The following is a 27,457-nucleotide window of genomic DNA, read 5'->3' on the forward strand; positions in this document are numbered from 1 at the left end:
GAGGCCCAAAACTACAGAGGCAGACAGCTTAACAGAGAAAAGAGACAGCCACAGAGCCCTGCTAAAACCATTGTCTTCCTAGGATGATTCTGTGCATGCCAAAGACTCTGACTTCTGAGGAACAATATCAGAAGCTACTCACTACAGGGAAAATACACTTCACTAAAATGGTCCAGCCAAGTCACTAAACAAGCAAATAACATCCAAGTCGATGAGCGTGTGGGAAGTGGGGGTGGAATCAACATTCTCAGTTATTACAATGTTATCTAAAACGTTCAGTTTTTGACAAAAAAAAAATTATGAGACACGCAAAGAAACAGAAAAGCATGATCCTTACACAGGAAAAAGAGCAAGCAACAGAAATTGCCTTTGAAAGAGTTCAATTGTTGGACTTAGCAGGCAAAGACTTCAAAACAACCACTGCAAATATGTTCAAAGAAAGAAAATAACGCTTTAGAAAGTAAAGGAAGTTATGATAATTTCTCACCAAATAGAGATGTAAGATATAGAAATTATTTTAAAGAGTGGAAATTCAGGAGTTGAGAAGTACAATAACCGAGAAGAAAAATTCATTACAGGGACTGTACAATAAATATGAATTAGCAGAAGAATCAGCAACCTTAAAGATGGATAAACAGTGTGCAATCTGAGAAACAGTGAGAAAAAAGAATGAACACATATGAAGAGTCTCAGAGAAAAGTGGAAAGCCATAAAGCACAGCAACATGTATAATGAGAGTAGAGAAGAAAACCTTATCCATAGAAGTAGAGAAAGGAAGAGAAAAGATATTCAAATAAATAATGGTTAGAAACTTCCCAAATTTGATTAAAACAATCTACATTTCCAAGAAGCTCAACAAATTCCATGCAGGAAAACACAAAGAGGTATCATACATATACAAGACATAGCATAGTAAAAATGTTCAAAGCAACAAGAGAAAAACAACTTCTCACTCACAAAGAAATCCCCAAAAGATTAACAATAGAATTCTCATCAGAAATAAAGAAGGTTAGAAGGCAGTAGGAGGACATTTGCAAAGTGCTGAAACCCAAAAAAACCTCTAACCAAGAATCTTACATTCAGTAAATCCATCTTCCAAAATACGTAGAAAAGATAAACAAGATTATACTGTATAGCACAGGGAAATATATACAAGATCTTGTGGTAGCTCACAGTGAAAAAAAATGTGACAATGAATATATGTATGTTCATGTATAACTGAAAAATTGTGCTCTACACTGGAATTTGACACAACATTGTGAAATGACTGTAACTCAATAAAAAAAATGTTTAAAAAAATAATCCTTGAAACATAAGACATGTCCCAGGAAAAAATAACTTTCCAGGAGGAGCTGGCATAAAACAAACCAAAGGGTAATAAACTTTTCCCTCCTTCCTACTCAATACCCTCTCCAATCATCTCTCATCTTTTACCGTACCTCTAATGAAACCATTTGCAGTCTCTTGCAACATTTTATAGATAAAATTGTTTTAGTTAATACATTTATAAACTACCAGATAGCCAACTATACTATATTATCAACAACTGAAATTTTTATAGACTGATTTTACTTGGGCAAAGCACAATATTTTCATTAAGACCTTTGTCCTCTATGCCCTAATAGCTAATTGTTCCTAAAGGCAAAAATCACATCAATATAAGTCTCACGTTTATCCCATTCTACAGCTTTGTGGTCATTAATTAATCTATATTGTGCTTACTAGTCAAAGTATTTATAGTGAACTTGTGCTATACAGAAATTCAGACTACCCAGATAAACCCCTTTCTCTTCAGATAGCCAAAAAGTAACATAAATCAACTTTGAACTTCATGGCAATTATATTTCTTAGTTACTCTGAGTAGACTGTGCCCATTTTTCAATTAGAAATATTAAAAATCTAACCCCAAATCTACTTAGGGGAATGCAAACCACTTAAATTCAACTTACAATCATTCCCTACCTACTGCATACTCTTCCTCATGAAAAAGTATAATTTCCTGCTTAAACATTTTATAGTTTAAGCAGTGTATGTAAGAACTCTTAGTCCAGCTGGTGAACAGAAAATATTTGGACATATGCACTATAGCATGTTATGCTACCTTTCAGCTACCAGACCAAGCAGACTCATCTTTCAAAATAACTAGAATTCCTAGCTACGTAATACACTAAATTGCTGTATTACCACAAGGCAAAAAAACCATGTCTACATGTAAATTCCACTCTTAATCAGCAACCTTCTCCCTTGGATTGTTTTAATATGCTGCAGTAACAAGTTCCTTCCGTGGCCACACTTATACTGTTCATTAAAATGAATAATGGACTATTTGGCAAGCCAAAAACTGGCTCAATCACTACAATATAACAAAGGAAGAGAAAGTAAACTTCAATAGACTTCTACAATTCCCTGATTCCTTAAATCATTAAGTGGAAGTGAAAGCCACAAGGCAGGAAAAGGCAAAAATACGTGGCCAGTCAACATTATGTATACGTGGAGTAGATGCCAAAGGGAAACAAGATTGCTCTTAAAAACAGAAAAATACAACAGTTCAACCTCATCTTACTGATGGTAAATGGTTACTTTCAGGGAAGGAAATTAAGAGTTTAGGTTAACTGTCTACAAGGTTCTTTTATTTTGTGTATGTATGAGGCAGAAAGTATTATTAGTATTACCTTACCTCTCTCAAGACTTTCTGTATTCTTCTCTCAGAATGTTATGACCCAGTCATCTAAACCAAAAACTTTATCACCTGAATTATATATAAAGATACCTGAACAAAAGTAACAGCCTTTTCACTGTCTCTACCTCCAGTCTTATTCTCCCTCAAGATAGCTAAGAATGGTCTATCTAAAGTGAAATCTGATCATGTCACCATCCCCACCCTGACTCAGTTTCAAATTCTTCAATGTCATGCAACTGCCTATAGGATAAACCCAAGCTCTGAAGCATAGTATGTGAAGTCTCTCCTCATTTCTGTCTCCCCACCATTCCACCACCACATACTGTATCGTGAACTTCTGGTTCCTTAACAATAAATAATAAACAAATAACCCATGCTATTTCACACTTCCATATACAGTATACTCATAAAGCTCCCCTTAACTCAAATGCTTATGCCCCACTGAGCCCTATTAAGCAGTCACCTCTCCATGTCTCCTTCACCCAATTCAAGACTCAGCTGCTTGCCTCCTGAAAGTTTTCCCTGGACCCCTAAACTGAGTGTTAGGTGCCCAACTTCTATTCTTTCATAGTTCCTTGGTGTAGTAGGCAAAATAATGTCCCCCATATATGTTCACACTTTAATCCTGATAAATCCATGAATATGTGGCAAAAAGGACCTTATAGATGTGGTTAAGGACTTCTGAGATAAGGATTTAAAATCATCATCCAGAATTATCCAGGTGGGCTCAATCTAATTACATGAGTCCTTAAAATCCAGCTCCAGAGACTCAGAGAGATGGCAGTATAAGAAGAACCAGGTTCCCGTTGCAGCTGGCTTTGAAGATGGAGCAAGACATTATGTGCAAAGAATATGGGTGGATTCTAGAAACCAGAAAAGGCAAGGAAATGAATTCTCCTGTAAAGTGTCCAGAAAGGAACATAGCTCTACTGACATCCTGATTTCAGCACAGTGAGATCCATATCAGATTTCTGACCTACAGCACTGCAAGCTAATAAATTTATTTTTATTCTTTTAAGCCACTAAGTTTATGGTAATTTGTTACCACAGCAATAAAAAATTAATACACTTGAAGACTTCTTCTATTACTGTCTGTATCTGCTTAAGGGTGGGAACTCTATCTTACTCAAAATTGTAATCTCAGTACCTAGCACAGCTCCTGTCTATAGAGATGCTCAATAGTATTTTAGAACTGATACATATTCATAATTTAATTCCAAAGAGCCTATTATTATAATTAAAACATTTTTCTTCAATTCAGAATCTTGACTGGCAATATGAATTGCTTTCATTCCTCATCAGTCATTCCAGGCACAGAGGTTTATTAATACTTGTTTACTTCTTCTGACTTGTCTCCTATTGACAGGATAAGTACTCACTTAGTATGATGCAGTCTTCCCATGCACATATGTAGCTTTTTTTATCCTGTTTCTTTGACATATCAGATATATGTATTTAATCATATATATTGACATTAGGAACATATTTTTAGTTCTACCAATCCCAAGACCCATTAAGAACCACAGTTGACCTTTAAGACAACATAGGACTGAACTGCACAGGTCCACATATATACGGACTTTTTTCAATAATAAATACTATAGTACTACATTATCCACAGTTATTTGAATCTGAGGGTGCAGAACTGCAGATATAGAATTGCGTATATGGAAGGCTGACTACAGGTCATACGGGAATTTTGGCTGCACGGAGGATCAGCACTCCTAACCCCTGTTTGTTCAAGGGTCAACTGTATTTTATTTATCCACAGTTTTTTTAATTTAGGTCTCCTGAGTAACTGACAAAATTAATTAGTCAGTTCAAACTGGAAGTTCTCTTATGAATCAAGGTTTTAGAAACATTCAGAAGGTACAAAGTGCCATTTCATAACGCTCTAAAATTGACATTACTTTCCCCTCTTCAGAGGCATGGTCAATGCTATCGTTCACAGTGATATCAGCTAACACTTTTGAGGCCATAATATGTGCTCATCTCTGTGATAATTAAGTGTTTCACAAGCGTTCTTAATCTTTACAATGACCCTAGATGGTGATTCTATTACCCCAGTGGGGTGGGGATGGGGAACTCAGAGAGATTAAGTACCTTGCCAAGATTAATTATACTACTCAAAAGTAATGGAGTTGGGAATTCAAATCCAAAGTCAATTAAAGAGTAGAAAGAAGTAAACTTCTTAGATCAACACTTAGATAGCCTATTCTACTAATCAAAGATGGAATTTGGGAAAAGTCAACCTTCACACTTGACAAAGAGTTTTCAGCATGACTGGCACCCACAAAGGTATGGCAGTGGCTGTCATAAAATACCAAAAGTACCATCATGTGAAAGTGAGAAATGGTATCTGTCCATAAGATAAATTCATTCTTTGTACCTTAGAATCCATTTTCTAAGATGAAGATTGGTCAGTAAATTATGTATCAGTCCTGTGCATCTTTTTTATCAACTGCTACTTTCATTCTTCAGGAGATGAAAAGTAGCAAGATTTAAAATTTCAGGCTCATTTTGTGGTTTACTATTGGTTCTATATGCAACTCACTTTGTTCAACATTTTCTTATGCTTCTCATTACTAACGGTTAGCATTTACACAGGCTTAAAAATGGACTGCAAAACATTAGCAGTATTGATCTTCACTTCTCTAACTAGCTCTGCAATCTTAAATCACTTCTCTAACTCTGTGGTCCTTCGTTCTCTCATCTATAAAACAAGAAAGTTGGATTAGATAGTCTAAAATCTTTTCCCAATTTTAACATCCTAGAATAGCATTAACCTTTACACGCTGCCTGGCATTCTACTGAGCTCAGCAGAGGTACCAGAAACACAGAAGGAATTAGAGCGTAATTTAAAAGCTTCAGAGGGACTATGTTTGAACCTCATTCCTATCACTTACTAACTATACAACCTTGGGTAAGTCTTAGTTGCCTTATTTATAAAATAAGAACAAAAATATCTACCACCTACAGTTCTTTTGAGGATTAAATTATTAAATACATTTTTAAAATGCACCAAAACAATGCCTGGTGCTAGGTAAGTACTCACTAAATATTCCTTTCCCTTAAAGTGTGACTTTAAAGTATTAAAACCAGGTTTTTCCAGGGAGCCATTTTTTGAATCAAGATTTGAAAGTTTTGCAGGATTTAAAGAGACAGTAGTGTCATGGGTACTTTATTTTTGTACTGAGAGTTTTTTATTTTAAAGTAAATTTTATAGACCTCATTCAAACCTCATGCCAAGTTTCTAAGATGAATAAAAGTACCATTATCCTATATGGAGACGAGGAACAGACAAAGGAACATAACCTTAATGATAAAAACTGAACAGAGGCAGACTTACAAATAGAATTTGAGCCTTTTAACTTGGAAGCTCATCCCATTAAATAATATTGCATTTTTCAAACTTCTATTTCTAAATGTATTATCGTTATCCTCTCTTATGTTACTTCTCAAATCTGCCTTTGAAGTCTTTCAATATAAAATTTAAATAACATTAAAGAAAGGAAGAGTTTAAAAAAATGAATGAAGTTCTCAAAGCCAAGGAAATAGGTTAAACAGAGCCATGAAAACCAGAGTTTAATTAGCCTTCTGGTTTTGTGATTTCTGCTTTTAGAGAAAGCCAAGAAACTGGCACAGTCAGCAAAGTCATTGGCTTCTTTCTTGACCAACATTCATCAATGAGGCTAATCCACCCACGGGCAAGTTGGAGTTAGATAATTATTTCCAGAAACTGAAAGTTGCCTATTCATGCTTGCAGAAAAGAGGAACATATTGCTTTAATAACTATATTTCACTTTCTCCAAGTGGCAGATTTTATATACCATCTCTTTGGGTACCAAATACTAGTATATAACTATACTGTGGGCATGATATAGCATAAAGGGTTACTTCAAAGAACATTCTCAGGGAATGGGGGGACAGAATTCCTTACTGGGGAAAAACACTGGCTTATGTTTGGTAGGTATTACTCTTCAGACCACTCTGGCTAAACGTTAAATTCTTTTCCTCCTTTTATAGATTAAAAAACATAAAACTAGGTGACGTTATTCCAATTTTTATGGATTTTAAAAAATACTTTTATCCTTTAGGATTGACATGCAGGCTGGCACCTCCTAGAAAACGTGAGAAGTTTCTTATTCAAAAATAGCAATTTTTACGGGGCTTTCTGTGCTTTCTTTTGGTGGAGAGGGGTGGTGGTGGAGAAAGAGTTGAATCACATTGTACTTGTCTTTACTTAGCCAAATTAAATATTCTGTTTTTTTCTTCAGAAACAATAATGTTTGTACTCTCATACCATTGTTGCACCTCCCCGTGTTTCTTCAGCTAGAAGGGGTGGTGGTGACTTCCTGCTGCTAATCTCTAGATTATTTCACCATCTCTTATTTGGTTCTCAGCTCCTTCATTACATGTGTTACCATTTTTCTGCATAAAATTCCTTCTGTTGTAAATACCTGAGATGATTTCTGTTCTCCTAGTGAGACATTTGCCTGCTAAAATCACCTATTGGCAATTTTTATCATTTATTTATTGCTTTTTGAAATGTTAATTAGCTTTTTCCATATACTGTGTGCTTTAAGAAGGTTCCTCAAGTAAAAAATCTTAAGCTTGAATTCATGGATTCTAAGATAAAAATCTCTCAGGGCATATGCTGAAATAAGGATGGCAAGTGGGGAGGGGAGAAAAAGTAGACAGGGAAGGTCAGTGAACAAAACGGATGGCAAAAGTTATTCAGGTAATATGCTGGGTGTACAAAGTAATGTCCACCAGGGGGTCTCTGATTGAGCTACTCTTTGAATACAGCAAAAGTACAATTAAAAACAGGTCAGTAAGTATACTGACAATGAATATAGCAAGCAATAATAATGGTACCTCCAAGAACCTCCACTGACTTCCTGTTTCTTCAGAGAGGCTCCTCAAATTGTCTAATGATCCAAAAGAAATTTTTTATGTATGAATAATTGTTGGTAGCTATAATCTAGTACAATCTATTAGAAAGGCAATTCTTAAATGCTAACAATCCAAACATAGATTGATATCACAACACAGTAGAAGCATTATTTCAGGAAAAATGAATGGAGAATACTACATGGCTGTGCAAACCTCTTTTAGGAATTGGTTTTAAATGGCCTAGTGTCCCTAAAGCAAATACTTTGACACAATCCTCAAAAACTGGCAGGAAAAAGTCCCAAGAGATCGTATTTAGATGATCATTTATATTTCATCAAATCAAACTGTTTTGACTTATAGGCACAAACTCAATAATGATGTAATACTAACAACAGTGACAACAAGAAAATTCTCAGCTAGCAATTAAATAGTATATACTACATTTACATGCCAGACACTGTTCTAAGTACTTTATATATTTAACTCATACAGTAATTGTCACAACTCACTGGGATGGGAACTATTGTCCCCCACTCCACCTCTAAAATTATAGACAAGGCTTAAAGACGTAAAGTAAATTTCCCAATTTCACATATTAAGTAACTGCTAGAATCTGATTCCAGGTAGCAGAGTCCATGTTCTTAAACATTATACTATATGCTCTCCCTAACTCGGTCAAAGTCATACTAGGTGATGAAGCCAGGAATTCAGTGCAAGTCTTGAGCTACACTGAACCAAAAACACATTCAGTTATGAGACATGTGGGTTATAACTCTTCAGCCCTTCCTTTCTAAACCCTCAGAAGTCTTTACCATGACCAACAAACAGTGCCTATGGAGTTGGGCGATGGGCATCGCACAGTATGGAAACTCGAGTGTCATTTATAAGTCAACAAACCTGCATGGTGCACAACAAAAAGAGTAAAGTGTTTATAGTCAGAAAAATTGGGTTGAAGGTAACTTTGCAATTAATTGGCAATATACTATTAAATAAACTACAGGCTCTGGAGTCAAATAGATGTAGACAGAAATCCCGACTTCGAGACCACAGTGTAGGGTGACAAAGTTCAGGCACAGAACAAAGGTACCTGGCCAAGGAAGCAAATGGGGATGAAATTCTGCCCATGTTCAGCTCACCAAGCCATCCACCCTGGAACAGGGAGGGGCTACATTTTCTGGAAGAAGAGGCACCTAACACAGGCCCCCAGCTACTGCCTAAAGTGGTGTGGCAACCCAGAAGTTTCTGTTGTTTAACAGGTTCACCACAGGGGGTGCCTCTTTTCTATTTCAAACAAAGGTGTCTCATAAGCGAGTGGTGACGGCCTACTCTAGAACTTACTACTAGTTATGTAATCTTGTGCAAGTTACTTAATCTCTAAACCTCAGTCAACTCGTTTGGAAAAAGAGTTTGAAAATAGTACTTGCCTCATGGTGCGGATTTGAGGATTACATAAAATGATGCAAGTGCTTAACACAGTGCCAGGCACTGAATAACTGCTCAAGAAATCGTAACCAAAAATTTGTAACAACCGTGTGTAGTATCACAACTTCTCTGAGTCTCAGATCTCTCATCTGTTAAAATGAACACCATCTATTTCATAAGACATTTCTATGAATGTTGAACTGTGATCATGAGACAGCATTTCATAAACTATTGCTTGTTCATTTATAATTTTTATATAAAGAATTAGCAAATACAAAAAGTTCTTGGTACCTAGTTCTTAGTAAATGTACGATAGATGTTAAAAGTATTGTTGCTGTCAGTGTTAATGATTTATTTAACATTTTTTACAACATACATTCATGTTTTGGGTATTACTTATTTTAGGGAGAATAATCATGCTCATAGATCATTTTAAATTGTGAGAGGAAAATTACCTCATTAGAGAGCTCTGAAAACAATACAAATTTAAGGCATCTGAGACTAAGTGGTATCCAGTTGGAAAAAAAAATTTTATAAGCTATCAAGTTTGAGCTAACTTTTAAAAAAAAAAAAAAGGAAAAATCACCTCAGAGAACACTAAACTTTCTTGCTTTAGAGCCTCTCAATAGGAAAGTCTGTTTTATAGCCACGTGACACCCATAAATCACCAGATTTACACAGAGGGGCATAACTGCAGTTTCTCTGAACTTGGAAATAGTGTTCCTCAGAAAGTATCTGTTGATTCATTTCAACCTCAAAATAGATATTTGATCCTACTCCCTTAAGAAAAGAGCTCCTTCCACCCCTATTGCAATGTTTGGTACATTTAAAGCTTCTATTACCATAAATTCCAAGCTTACAGTCTGACAGCAGCCTTAATTCAGTTACAAGGAACACAAACCACAGGCCTGCAAACTAGAGGATTTAACAGGACCCCAGTGATGCATCTGAATGATGATTACTGTGGCCTATACAGCAGGCAAAACTTGAAATAAAACCAAGACCTATGTTTGCTACCAGATCTTACACTACCTTCCTATTTCTCTATCTTCCAACTGTGCTCACAAGTTTTGTGAACTATTTCGTGGCTATTCACGGTTATTACCACCACCAGAATGCTAGCTACACATTTACTGATATAGTACTAAAGGAAGAAAAGAATGTTTTCTCCACTTTATGCCTGTATCTTTTTGGCACTCGAACATAAAGCGCCTTCCATATTTCCTGTGGATTATTCCCTCCACCAAGATACTTTTCATGGGATGGACACCAAGAAGCTCTGTATTCAAACCCAAATCTCTCACTAAATAGTGTTATGTCTTCAATAAATCATTTAACCTCTGTAGGTCTCCTGAGATAATGTATGATATAGATTTTTTTAATCATAAAGTGATATATGTATGGAAATAATTATTTCTGCCAAACTATGTCATACAAATAGATATAAAACCCCTTGCTTTAGTTATTTCAATGCACTATGAAAGAAAGTTGTGAAAGTGTTTTTCAAGAGTAGAACATTTCACTAATGCAGTCTGAATTACATCACCTTTTAACTCTTTGGAATCTTATAGCACCTGCTAGAGGTACGACACAGAAATGACTGATTCAAAAGGTAACCATAATTTGGAAAATTATGGAAGCATAAGTATTGACAGTTGGGATAATCAGCTTCATCAGCACTATTATCTGTTTAGCAATACTTGCTGCATTCTTTTGGTTTGTTTAGTAGCATTTTATGCAGCACGTGCTATTCCTACAAGGGCAGGAAAACGAAAGCCTCAAGTCTGCCTATCCTCAGGGTTACTCAGGGCAAGTGGTATTACCTCCATGTAATAAATGAGGAAAGTTTGGGCAATCACCTAAACATATGAAATAAAAAATGAAACCAGAACTGAGGCAATAAATAGGTTAAGTTCACTGTTGTTTTTCCTAGAATACACTGCCTTCCTTGGGGAAGGACAAACCTCCAAACTGGAAACAACAACAAAAACCTCCCTGTTCTTTCTCCCAGGCTTTTTGACTACCTGTCTGAGAAACTTGCACAACAGAGCACAAGAAGCAAAAAAAGTTTGTCCCATAGGCACTACAAGGGATTCACTTTATGAAATCTTTGGTTTCTACTTGGCAGCTCTACAAACTATATATAAACTGACTTCCATTAAGATCAAGGCCAGACCGATGTGATTCAGGCTGCTCCATTTGGGAAGGAAACACAGGACATCTGGCAAAATAATCTGTCAGAGGACAGATCTCCCTGCATCATGAACAGGCAGATGAACATGGCTGCCAAACATCAAGTGTAATACTGAAAGGCTATTGGTATTGTGCACTTATTATTTGATAAATATTTTTTAAAACACTCAGCTTAAATCAGGAAAAGACTATAAGATTCCATTTCATATCCATCACACAGGTGAAAAATAAATGCCTGACAACAAGTGTTGAAAAGGACATGGAACAACATAAAGTCTTACACACTGCTGGTGGAAAGGTACATTGGTATGACCACTTTGGGCAGCATCTCTCAAGAAAAATATGCAAACCCTATATCCTTGCAGTCCTAACAGAGGCAAACCACAGAGAAAGCCTTATTATACATGTAGCCAAGCAGAAATAGCACAAAATCTCCAAACACATAGCAGCTAATATAAGTTCTGTTTGGAGGCAATTACTGATATTTCAAACACTAAAATATTACATATCCTAGAATGAGTAGGAGACCTAAAAATAATGACTTTAGACTTACTGCTTAGGACAGACACAGCTTCAATAAACACAATTCAAATGAGATCTCTCTCTAGAGCCAGATTTATCCAATTTAAAACAGACATAATATTTATATAGATAACAGGTGATATTTGGATACTTAACTAAAAATGCACTGTACATAAGTTTTTTTTACAACCACAGAAAATCTTTTGGATTCTCCAGGTATGTGATACGACTTGGAGCTTCTGCTCAAGTGTTTTTTCCTTTTAAGTATTTTTTTCTTTTAACTCTAGTCATAATTCAAATATTCTAGGGAGGCTTCTTTTTGATTTTTGAAAAACTACAGCAACACTAGTGTGGCTGGTATCAGTTCTGCATTTGAGAATTACAGCTAACAGTTACACCACTAGGTTCCATGCCCTACTCAGTACACAGAAGGTGCTCAACAAATATTTGTTGGGTGAATAAACAAGAAGAGAGGATATATCCATAGTGTCAGACTGCAAAGAAAAACCTGATGCAAGGAAACTAATTATAGGCAGAACCAAGTAGGATGCTCTTTCACTAGAAACATTTAAAAATAGCTACTCAGTATGGAATGATGAAAAAGTTCTGTAGATGGTTAGTGGTGATGGTTCAGAACAATGTAAATGTACTTAATGTCACTGAACTGTACAATTAAAAATGGTTAAAATGGTAAATTTTATATTACGTATATTGTGCCACAATAATAAAAAAAAAAATCAGTAGCTACTCAGCCAAGTGTGACTACAGACTTTCCCAGGAAGATACTGAGACCATGGTGAGAATTTCTGGCCATGTAAAGTATTATGGTACATGGTACAGTAAGAAACTTTAAAGTAAGCAAAAGGCTCTCATTGTACTGTGAGAAAGAAGTACTGTGAGGACACTCTATTTTACAAAATATCTGTCTGCCAAGTCCTTGTGACAAAAGTAATATACTATGGTAGCTGTTTACATATAAAACACTAAATAGTATTTGCTCCATTGGAAGAAAAGCTAAGAATAACTTTAGGCAAATAGAATTTGAGCCTTTAGAAATAAACCTGCTTGCTTAAAAAAATGAATTAAACTTTAAGTTGTTCATAAGCCTTTCAATTTTATACAGTTTTTTTTAACTCAGGTAGACTACATAAACAACTTTATAATATTAATATGAATACTTATTTGCAGATCCTATTACACAAATCTAAAAGAAGAGGGGCAGATCACTTTAAGGAGAAAAAACTCTTACACTAAATACCCAATGGCTAAAAGAAAATATGAAATCTCAACTGGTGATATGGGGACTATCTGCTGACCCAGAGTCTATCTGAACATTTCTGCAGTATTTTCCAACAAAACTCAGGAGCAGGTCTGGGAGAAAGAAGCCTGCCCTGCAGCTCAAAGAAATCTAGCATGAACCAGATGTTTTTAAGAAAGGAGTGGCTTTGAACAATCACCAGACTTGCAGTTTTATGTTGTCTCAAAGCTTTTGACCACTCAGCCAAAAATTCTAGCATTTTCTGCTCCTCACCAAACTCTTCTGGATTTATGGAGCTAGTAGGCAAAAGGAAGTCAGTAAATTGATCAAGTCTGCACTTGGTCTCCTACTGAGTAGGAACATCATATTACTGCTAATATTAACCATCCAAAAAAAAAAAACCTGCTTTAGATCTATGATAGGAAAGATGAAGCCAAAAGATACAGTTATTACATAATACATAGAAGAAATTTATAAAATATACAGGAAATACTTCCTATATGAAGAGTAGATTAAAAAGGAACTGGGTAAAATAATTTTCATATAACAAAATTTAAAAATAATATACATAAAACTGTCACAGGGAAGAAGTGCAAGAAATGAGTTACAGCATAACTTACAAAAATCAAATGGCTGGATTATTTTCAAGAGCCACAGAGTTTAATTACATTGAAAAACAGTATCTTACTCAGCTTCTCAGAATCAGCTGCCATCAGGCACCAAGAGAACTTCAAGTAGAAGTAAAGCTACTGTATAGAACAAAGGTTATTGTCAAGTCTAACTAGTTGGTCTCAGATTCTATCCTGCATATATTAAATCTTTCATGGTTTCTTCATAGCTACTTTCTAACAAGAACATCTATCCTTCTAGGTGATAATGCAAAATGAATCTTTTTGTTGTTGTTAAAGTTTCTTTCATTTCCGTTTCAGTTCATAATAAACTAATTTAGATCATAAGATTTATACTGCAAGCTTCTACAAGTAGAAAACATGTGTTACGTAGCATTTTTAAATGAACAAGTACAAAAAAAAAGAGAAAAGCTGCCAATTATAGAAGAAATGCTGATACACAGAAGGTACTAAGTATAAATATTTGCTGAGTGAATAAAGGAATAAATTATAGGTAAGTTTACCATTTCTCCTCATAAAGATGCCTGTATTAAAGAGGCTCTAGAAACCTTTCTTCAGACAGCTAATCTCCAGGCAAGGCCATAAAACACAGTGTGGTGATTAAGCGGCAGACTCTCACACTCACACTCACACTCCCCCTCTCCCCTACACTGCCCTGCCACTCCTACACACACATTGGATACCAAAGCCAAATATACAGAGTGCTTGTTTCCTCCCTTTCCCTGACTTCCTGTCTTGAATAAAATCCTTAGTAGTATTTACAGCTTTGCACCCCCTAAAAATCAGCTCAGGAGTTGCCCAAAGAGTAAGTGGCCATTCTAGCTACATTTTCTAGAGAAAGACCTTTCCTAACTTGGCTTCTCTGCTGCTTTCTAACTCCTCCAGTGGGTAAAATCATTCCCTGTGAATTATCCATAATCCTGACATGGGCAATCAATTCTTTTATAATTAATGGCTCTCCGTTATTAGGCATAGCCATATACGTGGGAGTTGCTGGGCAAGACACATGTCTGCCTTATCTTCCACTGTGTCCTATATGAACCCTACTAGGTACAGTTTTCGCACAGTGACTTTAGTCAATGAAGAGGCAAGCACTCAATGTACACATGAAAGCGATGGCTATTAATTTATAAATAAAAACCCTGACCAGTGGTGACTCATAAGTTGTGACTGTAAGCACTGTATTAATTTCTGAGCACTATTTCCTTCAAAGTCCTAGAAGTCTAAAAAATGGCTGAAATATATGTAAAAATGCCAAAGACCTTTAGGGAAAATGGTAATGCAATAGAGTAAATTATAATTAAAATTAAAATTAACTGAATTCTATTTAACTTAAATAGAATTCCAAGTCTGCAGAAACCCCTATGATGACAAAGATGGACAGAGTACACAGAAAAAATAGAAACAACTGGAAACAAGAAGACTAATCAAACAGAAGTAGATTCAAATAATCCACAAGCCACAGTCAACTGGGAAGCATGGCACAAGAAATGTCAACAGCGATGATCACTGACCACAGGGAACATGGACACTCTTCTCACAGTACAGATGCCTTTCATTCCACTTGGTATGAAAATATCTTCCACTTTGAAAAGAAGACTGTTTCTATATGTTTACCCTTTTCAGTGACTGTCTATAAATTATAGGAGCATATTTTTGACATAATGTGCTTATGCCTATTGAAACTTAAGTTTAGTCATACTCAATTAAATGCTTCTCTCTCAAGAGCTCAATTATTAAACTCATTAACTGCTGTATCTGAGGGGAAAAAAGATGGTTAATCGTGTTTACAATTGAATATATGAAGAATGCATTAATATTTTATTAACAACTATTGAAATATGCTGGAACAGCCCACATTATGCCAAATACAGCTAGAAACTTTTTACATACCCAGTAAGTCTTTGCCTATCAGACACTGAAAACATCTCTCTCAGAACATGCTCTCATCTCCCTACTGCCACAACCAGATTAAAGGATCTGTCCTGACAGATTCATTAAGAGATACAAACCACACCTAAGAGCAGCACACTGGCTGCCCAGGAAAGAAGCAAATGACTCACAGTACCTGTTGGTTTGAACTCACCCCTGTACTACACTAACTTTCATGACCTCACTTTTATGGCCTCACTGGAATCAAAGTTAGGAATGAAGAAAACAAACAACATACAGAAAGGAGCTGGAAATCAGAAAGAAATGCTGAACTAAAAAAAGATCACAATTCTGAAGCTTGATTGTTTAAGAAACTCCAAGAAGAGTGGTAAATAAGTTTCGTTTTGGGAAAACCATTCCTAATAGGATATTTTGGTCATGTTATAGCCATGAACTATGAAGCATCATATTAGAAGGAAAAAATCATGAGGACAGAAAGCACTCTTCTCCAGCCGGCTATGGAACAGTAAGCAAGAGAGCTGTTACTAATCAAATAGAGCAAGGTGAAAAACCGCTGACTTACAGGTTTAAAGTACAGTAACAATGAAAATCTTAATTTTCTCCACTGGTTAACTTCATATACTAAGCCTACTTTAAGAGGAAAGAGGCTGAATAACCATACACCCCCAAACCCTGCTTCCACAAAAAAGTCAGACTACAGGAGCATAGAAAGTTGGCTTTCTTTAAAATGGAAAAGTTTCCTCTATTTCATAAACAGAGCTGTCTGAAGGACTGCTGCTGACAGGAAAGCTATTAAAATGCTAAATTTGGCTAGAACTGAAATTAACACTTTTTACCTAGAATTTAAAGAAAACAGGAATATATATAGTCTGACTTTATCACCTTTCCAATTCCCAACACTTCAGATTTTTAAAAACCCTATTTGACACAATATAATTTAACAAGATTCAAATTATGCTAAGCATAATCTGAAATGTTATTTTTAAAGTGTATAAAAAGGAATGGTTTATCTCAGATCTGAATGTGCACTTCACAATGTATACCAGTTGTTTCAGCCATTTCTTTTTTGGCAACCAGTCACTAGTAGTCAAAAAAAAAAAAAAAAAAGGTAAATTACTCCCAGACACTCCAATTTATAGTTACGATTTCAGTAATTTAAACAATTTCCTGTGCATCTACTATGCAGCATATCACTGTGGCATGACATTTAAGCCTATGTATTTATACTACGTGCACATTACTTGCCTTCTAATACACATCCAAATATACTTTTGGCTCTAGCTAAATATAATAATGAGGGGGTGTTCTAATAATAGTATAAATAAAAGAGCTGAGGCCTTGAAGAATGAACAGCATTTTGACCAGCAGAAAGGGTCAGGAGGACATCCAAAGAGGCCACGAACAAAGGAAGAACCATGAGGCATGTCCCAGGAATCTAGCACAGCAAAAGCCTAGGTTGCAAAAAGGAGAGAAGAAAAAAGAAGAGCCTGGAAAGTTAGACTGGGTTCAAACTCTGAAGGACTTTCAATACCAAAGCCCAAAAATGTTAAGCTTTACTCTCCAGGCAACAGGCAGCAAAGGAGTTTAAGCAGAAGGGTAACCATTAAAAACTGTGTGCCAATACAGAATTGCCACAGATAAGAAATTACAAGTTTCACATAACATTTCCTTATGTTCTGTTATTTAGAAACGTTAACTACTGAAATATGAGGCAAGAATGTCAACACTCTAGCTATCAGTATTCAACATGTCCTTCTGCAAGTCAATTAAGAATCCACATTTCCTTGCTTAGCATAAACTTTCTAGAAAGGCTTTGTCTTTTTGACCCATTTTATCTGGAACAAACAGCACAAACAAGAGGAAAAAGTAGAGTCTTTTCTATTTTTTATGGGGGTACTGGGATCAAACCCAGAGCTTTGTAGATGCTAGGCATGTGCTCTAACACTGAGTTATACTTGCCCCACTAGAGTCTTTTCTAATGTTTGCTCAATTTGAAAGCTAAACCTGGTACACAGGGTACACACTACTTTATTATTATATATGGCTGGCTCTATTCCTCACTCCATGAGGCTATTTTTGATTTGCTGAACATGTAACTAAGGGAGGGATGAGTGGGAGGAATTTCTCAGAGCCCAGAACCTCAGGGTACTTATTCATATTTACTCCTTTCCCCCTCTCTTTCTTCCTTAAAAATATTCTTTTTGATTACTATAATCAAAGGCTTTATTCCACTAACACAGCTAGAAAGCTTTCCACTGGTTTTATTTATAATAGACTGAAACTCTGTCCCCAGTTCTAGTCTAAGCTTTCTCACACTTTTAAATTATTACAGGATTTCTCCAGCTGTACTGACACCCAGCAGCCTGCAAGTCCTAATGACTTCTATAGCAACAACTGTATCTAAAGATAGGCCCCATCTCTACCACAGCTTATCCCTACTCCCACGCCAGCTTAAAAGTAGGAGAACGATAAGGAGTTGCTAGGGATGTAATCAATTACTTGCTCCAGCCACTTTCGAAATTCAGGTCAAAAGTTAAGAAGCAGTAAAGAGGGAAACACTGCCGGCTTTCTCCTAAGGAAGTCATAAAGCGATGCTTCTTTTATCCACTCCCTTTAAGTGTTAAATTGTAAACCTCTTACAATTAGGTTATGTACTGTTTGAGGTCTGGGGCCAATGCCTAGCAATGTGGACCTTTTACATGGAAGATACAGAGTAAGTTGTTTTTTAGAAAATAAGTATCTCCAATTGAATTGACGTTTCCGCTCATCTGTTTTACCACTTTGGTTCCTATCCTGCTCTAACAGAAAGTTTCTAGTATGACATTAGTGATCACCCTTCTTTATTTGTTTTCTTACTTGCAAAACAGTTACTCCTTAACATCTCCGAGAATGCAAATCATGACTGGAAAGTTGGACTTTTCCTTTGGACTTTTCACTACTACGGTACCAACTGAAGAACTCCTGAAGTTTGGAGAAAGCAAGTTATTTGCAAAAAAAATGTCTGTGGTCATTTAGAGTTTAAGCCACAAGTCACATGCCCTGTATGCTTCACTGACAAGATCAAGAAGCTTTAGGTAACACTGTGGTGAATTATAAACAAGTTTTTATAGAAACTTTTTATAAACACTGAAGGTAGCCCGTCTGTGAGAGCACTTTGAGCAAATGCTAATAGAACCATTTCTTCTTGTACTACGGTTTCTAACATCAAACAACTTCATGATGACATCAAGCAACAACGTCCAAAATTGTCCACTTAGATTGCTAAATGCTTGGCCTAAAACCATCAAACGGGTACTGCTAAGCTAAGGCAAAGGAAGTGTAGTAATAAGTCTATTCTCAAATGTTACAGATTTTAAAAGTATATGAGAGAACTGCAGCATGAAAATTATTAGAATCTAAAGTTAAAATTTACTAAGATAATAATAGACAGAGGAAGTGTGACTCAGAGTTTTTGTTTACAACCTATTTACTAAGGCAGCTTAGCAACGTTTCTCCTAACACCTCCAGGAAGCAAATGTTGGTCATAATCCTCTCCCAATAAGCATAAGGACTAAACCTCGGTCTCTAGGGGATAAAATAGAACCATGTGAGGGAAAACAAAAGATGGCTGGGTTAGAAGGAGATATCTTCCTAAGAGAATGCAACAGTTTTTTTCTCTCTCACTCCTTTTTAGAACTAACAGCCTTTACAAGTACAGCGGTACTAGACAGTCAATAGGGGAGAAAATGAATCACAGAAATTAGTCAGAATTTTACTATTTAGTTATCTAATAATCCAAACCTAAGGCTGGAGGTAAATCTGAACATGCAGAATGATCTGCCAAAGCCCAACCAACTTTACTGTCACCATCCAGAGAACTACTGAAAGGAATAACAGCAAACATTTAGCAAAGCACTCTTCTAAAGGTGTTAAAAAAAAAAACAAAACCATATACCCAAACTCCATGTATTCAAAGGCTCTCAATACATGCAAAGGGTTTTAAACACTAAAACTGCTTTATTAATTTACTGGGTTTATTTTTTTAATTTTAAAAATTAAAGGACTAAATCGTGTTTATCTGCAAAACAAAAATATTTATGAGCTTCCTTGCTTTTTCTAAAATAGAGTAACACGTTCAAATTGTAAAAATGAAAATTAAATACAGAAATATATAACATTGGAAGTGACAGTCCCCTGCAACTCACCCCCATAGACAACCACTATTAACAGTTTAAACCCCAGGACCCTATAGTGTTCCATAATTACAAATCTCAAGGTTGAGGATCCACAAAGGTAGTATGTATAATGGAGCACCTTTTCTACCTCCAACTAGAGATACTAAAATATTCTTTACAATGTCCCAGCCAAATGTGCAGCTTGCCTCTGCTTCAATAAATTGTTTTAGTTGGACTTGACTACCTCCCAAGGCAGTTCGCTCCATTCACAACGGTTTTTATTCCAATACTGAATGGCTGTTACCTTCCTGTCAGACCATTCTGGTTTCTCTCTTGAATAGGTCCCTGTTGTTAAGTGTGCACCCATAAAACAGGGTACCCAGAAACAAAAACAACACTCTGAAACAATCCTTACTCTGGACATCTTGCTTCTATTAACAGAGCCCAGATCACACTGTGTTCACACATTGAACATTCTGTCAAATGAAACCCCCTGGGGTATTTTTCATGTTATCTGCTGTTAAACCACATCACATCTAGCTATAGTAACACTAATTTTTTGAATTATATGTGGAATTTTATACTTACCAACATTTAATAAGTCTTGATCTGTTCAGTCCATTCTTTCAGTCTAATAACTATTTTCAATCTCTATTTTGAAAGAAAAAAAAACTCAGCACATTAACTATACAACTTATCATCGCTAGCTATATGGATCTGCAAAAAAGCAAGTCATCAATAGTTGATCCATGTTATTAATAAAAATGTTAAATGCTAAAATACTATTCAGCTATTAAAAAGGACTGAAATCTTGATATATATACTACAATATGGATGGACACTGAGAAGGTTATGCTTAGTGAAGTAAGCCACAGAAGGACAAATATTGTATGACTACACCTATATGAGGTACATAGAATAGGCAAATTCATAGAGACAGAAAGCAGAGATTACTAGGCACTAGGGGAAGGGAAAGTTACTGTTTAACTGATACAGAGTATTTGGAGGGACGGTGAAAAGGTTTTAGGTATAGTGATGACATGTTTAATGTTTCTGAATTGTACACTTACAAATGGTTAAAATAAATACTATATTATGCATATTTTACCACAATAAAGAAAAAAAGGAATGAATTACTGATACATGCTGAGTGAAAAAAAGCCCATCTCAAAGGATACAAACTGCATGAGTCCATTTATATAATATTCCTGAAATGACAACCCTATAGAAATGGGAAACAGACTGGTCATTGCCAAGGGTGAGGGAGCAGCGAGGAAAAAGAAAGGTATGATTTTAAAAGTAAAAGAGGAAGAATCCCTGTGGTGATGGAACTTTTCTTATCTTGACTGTGGTGGTGAATACAGAAGCCTACACAGGTTATAAAATACCGTAGAACTAATGCCCACACACACAAATGAGTAGTAGCAAAACAGAAAATCTAATAAGATATCTGGATTATATGTATGTTAATATCCTGCTTGGAATACAGTACTACAGTTTTGCAAAATGTTACCACTGCAAGGAACTGGGTAAAAGGCACACTGGATCTCTCTGCAGTATTTCTTACAATTGCATGTGAATCTATAATTATTTCAAAATAAAAGTTTAACTTAACAAAATAAGTAAAATTTTAAATGCTGAACAAATGGTGACAAAGCATAGTGTCTGCCTAATGCTACCATGTTCCCACTGTCTACTTTTATCATAGTCAGTACAACTATCCCACCATTAGATACATGCACTCTTTTTATTAGAATTCTTTGGGTTTAACTAGTTACAAGTCCACTTAATTATAAGAATGTAAAGTCCTCATTTTTTCCCATCTTGTTTATAAGGAAATTATTATAACCTTGGTCCAATATCCAATATCTTAACTTTACATTTTTCAAAAATAAGTTAGTAACCACTATGATAGCTAAGGCACAGTGTTATCTAATCTATTTCCAATAGAAATATGTGAGTCACATATATAATTTTAGATAGTCTAGTAGTTACATTAATTAATTTTAACAAAACATTTGATTTAACACAGTATATCCAAATATTATTTCAACATATAAATAATCTGATGTGTATTTTATACTGACAGTACATCTCAATGTGGTCTATGCACATTTCAAGTCACCTGTGGCTAGTTACTACCATATTGGACAGCATGCATATAGCACTTCACTCAACTACTAATTTCAAAATCTTATTTGGAAATAAAATTAGGGTACTCTGCAACTATCACTTCCTTGTTTAAAATATTTACAATATTTAAAATCCACTTTAAATCATCTACTCTAGAGTCCTACCTTTGTCACTAGTCTCTCTTTGGCCTGCAAATCTACTTTCCTCTCTTTTTCAGAAGACCCATCTTCAGCTTTCTAGTATTTCTCTCAGTTTTAAGATTATTTCAAAAAACCACAGATAATTTCATATGTAAGCTCAGAGTACTATGTAGTTTCCCCAACCCCCACGCCTCCTGCCCCCAGGGGAACTCTATGCTCTCTTACAGGCTCTTCACTATTCCTAGACCTTCTTTTATCAGTGTCATTTTCATCCTTCAAATCAAGAGGTTCTTTATCTGAAATGTGAATAAAAGGCAAGGAATTATGCCTTCACTGTCATCTGTTTTAACATCCTTAAATATAAATAGCAATCCTATCCTTACTTATTCCTGTATTTCCAGTTTTTAAATTTTTTTTGTTGTTTTTATTTCTTTAGAAGAGTCATCTCCTTTGAGCTCATTCTAATAATACTCTAAAATCACTCCTGATTATATATCCTCTCCACTGGTCTTTTACAAATGCATATTTCAGATATGAGTAAAGCAAGGAATTTCTTTTGTAGTATACACCAGTCTTTAAAGACTCCTCCTCCAGTTCTCACTCATAATTTCCAACTGACATTGCTATTATTTACTTTTGAGGGATTTTTCTTTCCTTCTTGGGCCATATTCTCATTTTAAGCTTCTGTTCATAGATTCCTGTTTTTGAGTTTTTTAAATATAACTTTCAAAATAATTTTCAGAGATTGCTTCAACAAGCATATTTTACCATTATAAGAAGTTAATTCTTTAAAAAAAAATCCAGATTTGCTTTGTCTACTCTCTGTGAAATTAAATTATCAGAAAGTCTTGTCAAGACTGAGTAGATACTCCAATTTAAGCTAAATAAGACTAAATTGAAAGATAACAAATTGGCACAATACTGTAAACTGACTACACTTCAATTAAAAAAGAAACAATACATAGTGGGTACCATCAACTGAGTACTAGCTTATATGCATTTCATATACTGTCCCATTTTAAAAAATATTTTATCTATTACTGTAGTATTTAATTATTTTATTTTGGCAGGGGGCAGTAATTAGGTTTATTTATTTTTAGAGGAGGCACTGGGGATTAAACTCAGACCTTGTGGGTGCTAAGCATGCACTCTACCACTTGAGCTATACCATTCCCCCTCATTGCCTCATTTTATCTTTACAACAACCTTACAAGGTAGATTTTTATCCATCCCATTTTATAGATGAGAAGACCAATGTTTAGAGAGATAAGGGTACTTGTGCAAGGTCTCCCAAGGAAAAGCCGGTGGATTCTGAAACCTAGTGCTCTTTCCAACCCTCCCTACCTTTAAGCACTGCTTACGTATATTCTGTTTATTTTTTTTCACTTAATACTAATCAGGCATAAGTGCTCTCACTAAAAGATTACACTCATTAAACCCACTAAACGTAGGAAAAAAAATCAAAAGGGTATTTCTGGTCTCATGGATGCTTTCTCTTGTAATTTAATCAAGCTAAGAATATACTGAATTAAAAAAAATAATATACTCAATAGCTTCCATTTGCTATTAGAAAAGAGGGTACATATGATAGCAATGTAAATTATTCTCATGGTTCAGTTAAACCAGTTATGAATTCTTTGAATACCTAAATTCCTTTTGAGGGAGGGTAAAGCAAACATATAATCTAAATGTTACATACAAAACCTTGCAATACTAGGTACAAATGTTTCTTTTATTCCTGGTGAGGGAATATGCTGAAGGAGTGTGCCAGAAACTGACAGCATTTGTTTGACACATTTAGCAGTCACGGCTTCCCTGCTCAGTCAGATTTCCATAGCAATGAAAGGGATTTAATTCAGTTCCCCAGATCCTATCACATTTGATCAAAACAGTGCCTTATAATTTCTTCTATTTATCTGTCAGTATATCAACAATCTCCATTTCAATTTTTTAAAAACATGACTTACTCTCTTTATGACCAACACTTTAAAAAACTGAAAGACACTGAAAATGACACATTAAATGCCTTCTATAGAAAAAGATTCTGAGTTATCAGTTTGAAAAATGAATGTATGATAGATTCATAATGACATAAAGAAAAGCTTAAAAAAGGCATCCCTACTCTTACAACTCAGTAATAGAAAGACAGACAACCTAATTTAAAAAATGGGCTAAGGATTGGATAGACATTTCTCCAAAGAAGATATACAAATGGCTAATAAGCACTTGAAAGTATGTTCAACATCATTAGTTATTAGGGAAATGTAGATCAAAATCACAAAGAAATATCACTTCACACCCACTACAATGACTGAAATATAAAAGACAATAATGAGTGTTGGTGAGGATGCAGAGAAATTGGAACCTTCATAAATTGCTAATAGGATTGTAAAATGGTGCAGCCTCTTTAGAAAATAGTCTGGCAGTTCCTCAAAAAGTTAAACATAAAATTATCTTATGACTCTGCAATTCTACTCCTAGGTATATACCCAAGAGAAATGAAAATATATGTCCACAAAAAACCTGTATAAGAAGGTTCATAGCAGCATCATTCATGCTAGTCAAAAATAGAAACAACCCAAACATCATTCAACTGATGAATGGATAAATATGTTTATCCATATAATGAAATATTATGGATTATATTATACAATAAAAAGGATGAAATATCGAAGCAACTTATAACATGAATGAACTTTAAAAACATTATGCTAAGTGAAAGAAACCAGTCACAAAAGGCCATGCATTAAATGATTTCATTTAAGTTAAATCTTCATATTAGGAAAATTCATAGAAATAAGAAAGTAAATTAGTGATTGCCAAAGGATGGATATAGGAGGGAACGGTGAATGATGGTTAATGCATACAAGATTTCTTTCTGTGGTGATGAAAATGTTCTGGAATTAGATAGTGCAGAACTCTGTGAATATACTTAAAACCACTGAATTGTATACTTTAAAAGGGTGAATGCTACAATATGTAAATTATATCTCAAAAAAGCTGTTATTTAAAAAAGAGAAAAAAAAGAGAGATTCTCATCCTTTAATGCTGAAGTTAAGGACAGTTATAGCCTTCCAATATTCATTCCATGGGTATTCATTGGCAAGAATACCTAAAATAAAAGGCTCTAAGTCTGAACGAGATACTAATTTTTATTTTCACACAGGATTATTCTCTGCACACCCTTGATCATTAACATTTTTGGCCATTTAAAAAAGATGAGACAAATGATTATTTATTTATTTATTTATTTGCTTTTAAATACTCTGAGAGAAATAAATACAACCCAACACACTGGTAAAAGAAAAAAATCACAGCTGTTTTTTGAGCTCAGAGAACAAAAGATCTCTGAGAATAGACAAAAAGAAAGTTTTTGAAATAAAATAAGCTTCAAACTCAATAAATGAAAATAAAAACCTAAAATTGGATGGTTATTAGAACTCTTAAAATGATATCTTTTAGTATGTTTAATATTTACATATTCATAAAGTAACATACTAAAATATTAAATACTGCATTTAAATAAAACAATCTGTCTATATGAGACCTGAAGTAACTTAGACTCAATTCCATTTCCTGGATGAGAAAAGGGGTTCAGTATGATTCTTTTTTGGATTTTTTATTTATTTATTTATTCTTTTTTTTTGTTAATGGAGGTACTAGGGATTGGACCTGGTGCATGTTTAGCATGTGCTCTACCAACTGAGCTATATCCCCCACCCCAAATTTCCATCTAGATTCTAAAAATAGAAAAATAATATAAATTCCCAGCAATTATTCCAAAACACCACTAAGATCATCTACACCCATCAGTAGGCACTCTTTCAGTTACAGAGCAAAACAAACTTAAAGTGGCTTATACATTATGGAAATGTATTATCCATACATGAAGGACCAAAGTGGAAGGGGGCTCTAAGACCAGTTAATACGGCAGTTCCAAAATGTCTTCAAGAACCTAGGCTGTGTCCATCTTCAACCTCATTGGCTGGTTCTGTGGTTTTAAGATGGCAGACAGTCACAACTGAATTTGCAGGCTTTCTATGCTCATGAAATAAAAGAAAAAAGCTTCCCTTATCCAAAGTCATTTCCTTCATGCTGACTGGGACAAGTCAGATCATGTGCCCATACCAGAATCAATTACTGTCACCAGAGGATCTCCATGTACAGACCGGTATAGATCTGGGCTCCCAAATCAATCACTGGCCAGGGGGATGGAACTTTTATGACTGGCTGAGACCAGTGGGTTTTTTAACTTTTTCAACTGCAAGCCACAATAAGAAATATATTTTATATCAAAGTTCAGTATACACACATATATATACATACACGCATACACAGCAAGTTAACAATCATTCTGTGAAATAATACTTATCATTACTACGTACAATGCACTCTGATTTATTTTTTCGTATTACACTTATTTTTTTAAGTTAGTCGTCCCTCTACTAAATTGATTTTATGACCCTTTAATAGGTCATGTCTAGTAGTTTCAAAAACCATTGGCTTGGGCTAATCAGAGCTCACATGTGAAACTATGGTCAAATTGAAAAACCATCTGCTACTGAACAATGGGGAAAAGGTGAAATAATTATTGTGGCATCAGCCATTACATCAGTTAATATTGCCCACAGTGCACTTTCACATGCATTATCTTGTATGATCTTACAAAAGTAGTACTGGAAAAATCCAAAGGATATGCACACAAGGAAAAGAGGTTTTATCTTTTCATTTTGAAACTATGTTAAAACTTTCTGCATACTTAGGATAAGGAGGTCATATTCAGAAACTGTTCACAAGGATGCATTCTCTGGAACGATGCATATCTACAGGGTATGGCCATCACATATTAGAAAGGACAATTAGAATAATAAGTTTTAAAAGAAGGCAGAAAAGATACTGTTAGAGCAGTGGTTCTCAGCCAGGGTTGATATTTGATAATGTGTAAAGACATTTTTTTGGTTATCAAAATTGGGGAGGGGATGGATACTGGTACCTAGTGGTTAGAAGCCAGGAATGCTGCTAAACATCTTACAATGCACAGGACAGTCCCCTAATCGCAAAGAACTATCTGGTACAAAATACCAACAGTGCCAAGGTTGAGAAACTCTGAGTTAGAATATCACCACCCCTTTTAGTTCATCTAAAGTCCAAAAACCACTCTGCAGTATGAGAATATTAGATACATATGGACTACCTGTCCCAGGCTGAATTCCAAATGGAAAGTGGAAAAGAGAGTGAGCAAAAAGCTCAGTCCACTTTATTCCAAGTGGTAACTGTTCTGCACGCCAAAGGCAAATTTATCTCACTTGTTTGTGGGGTTGATTTCTTTTTAAAAAGGAGTCTAAAAAGCAGTTTTCTATCATTTCATTACATAACGTGATTCTTTAACAGGAAAGATCAGTGCTATTTGGGGTTAGGGACTTTTGCTACTATGAAGCAGTCACCAGACCTAGTGCATTATAAGTTAACTGTAACCGTAAAACACTATTTCTGTATAGGAATTTCTGTAAAAGGAATAAAGAAGCAATTTCTTTCAA

The 27,457-nt window shown here is 35.2% G+C and overlaps 1 protein-coding gene across 8 annotated transcripts in view; it reads right to left on the reverse strand.

The window, feature by feature from the left end:
• Positions 1–27,457, reverse strand: part of MCU (mitochondrial calcium uniporter) — a 201,537-nt gene that overhangs the window by 97,651 nt on the left and 76,429 nt on the right. Inside the window, exon 1 of one of the 8 annotated variants that reach the window (XM_072971344.1) lies at positions 20,236–20,256. The exons of the other annotated variants lie outside the window; for them this stretch is intronic. Coding sequence (XP_072827445.1) covers positions 20,236–20,241 — 6 coding nt within the window. The 5' untranslated portion in view covers positions 20,242–20,256. Of the gene's footprint in view, positions 1–20,235; positions 20,257–27,457 lie in introns of those variants that run through there. 8 annotated transcript variants of the gene reach the window in all.

This window comes from Vicugna pacos, chromosome 11 (assembly GCF_048564905.1).
Source record: "Vicugna pacos chromosome 11, VicPac4, whole genome shotgun sequence".
Lineage (NCBI taxonomy): Eukaryota > Metazoa > Chordata > Mammalia > Artiodactyla > Camelidae > Vicugna > Vicugna pacos.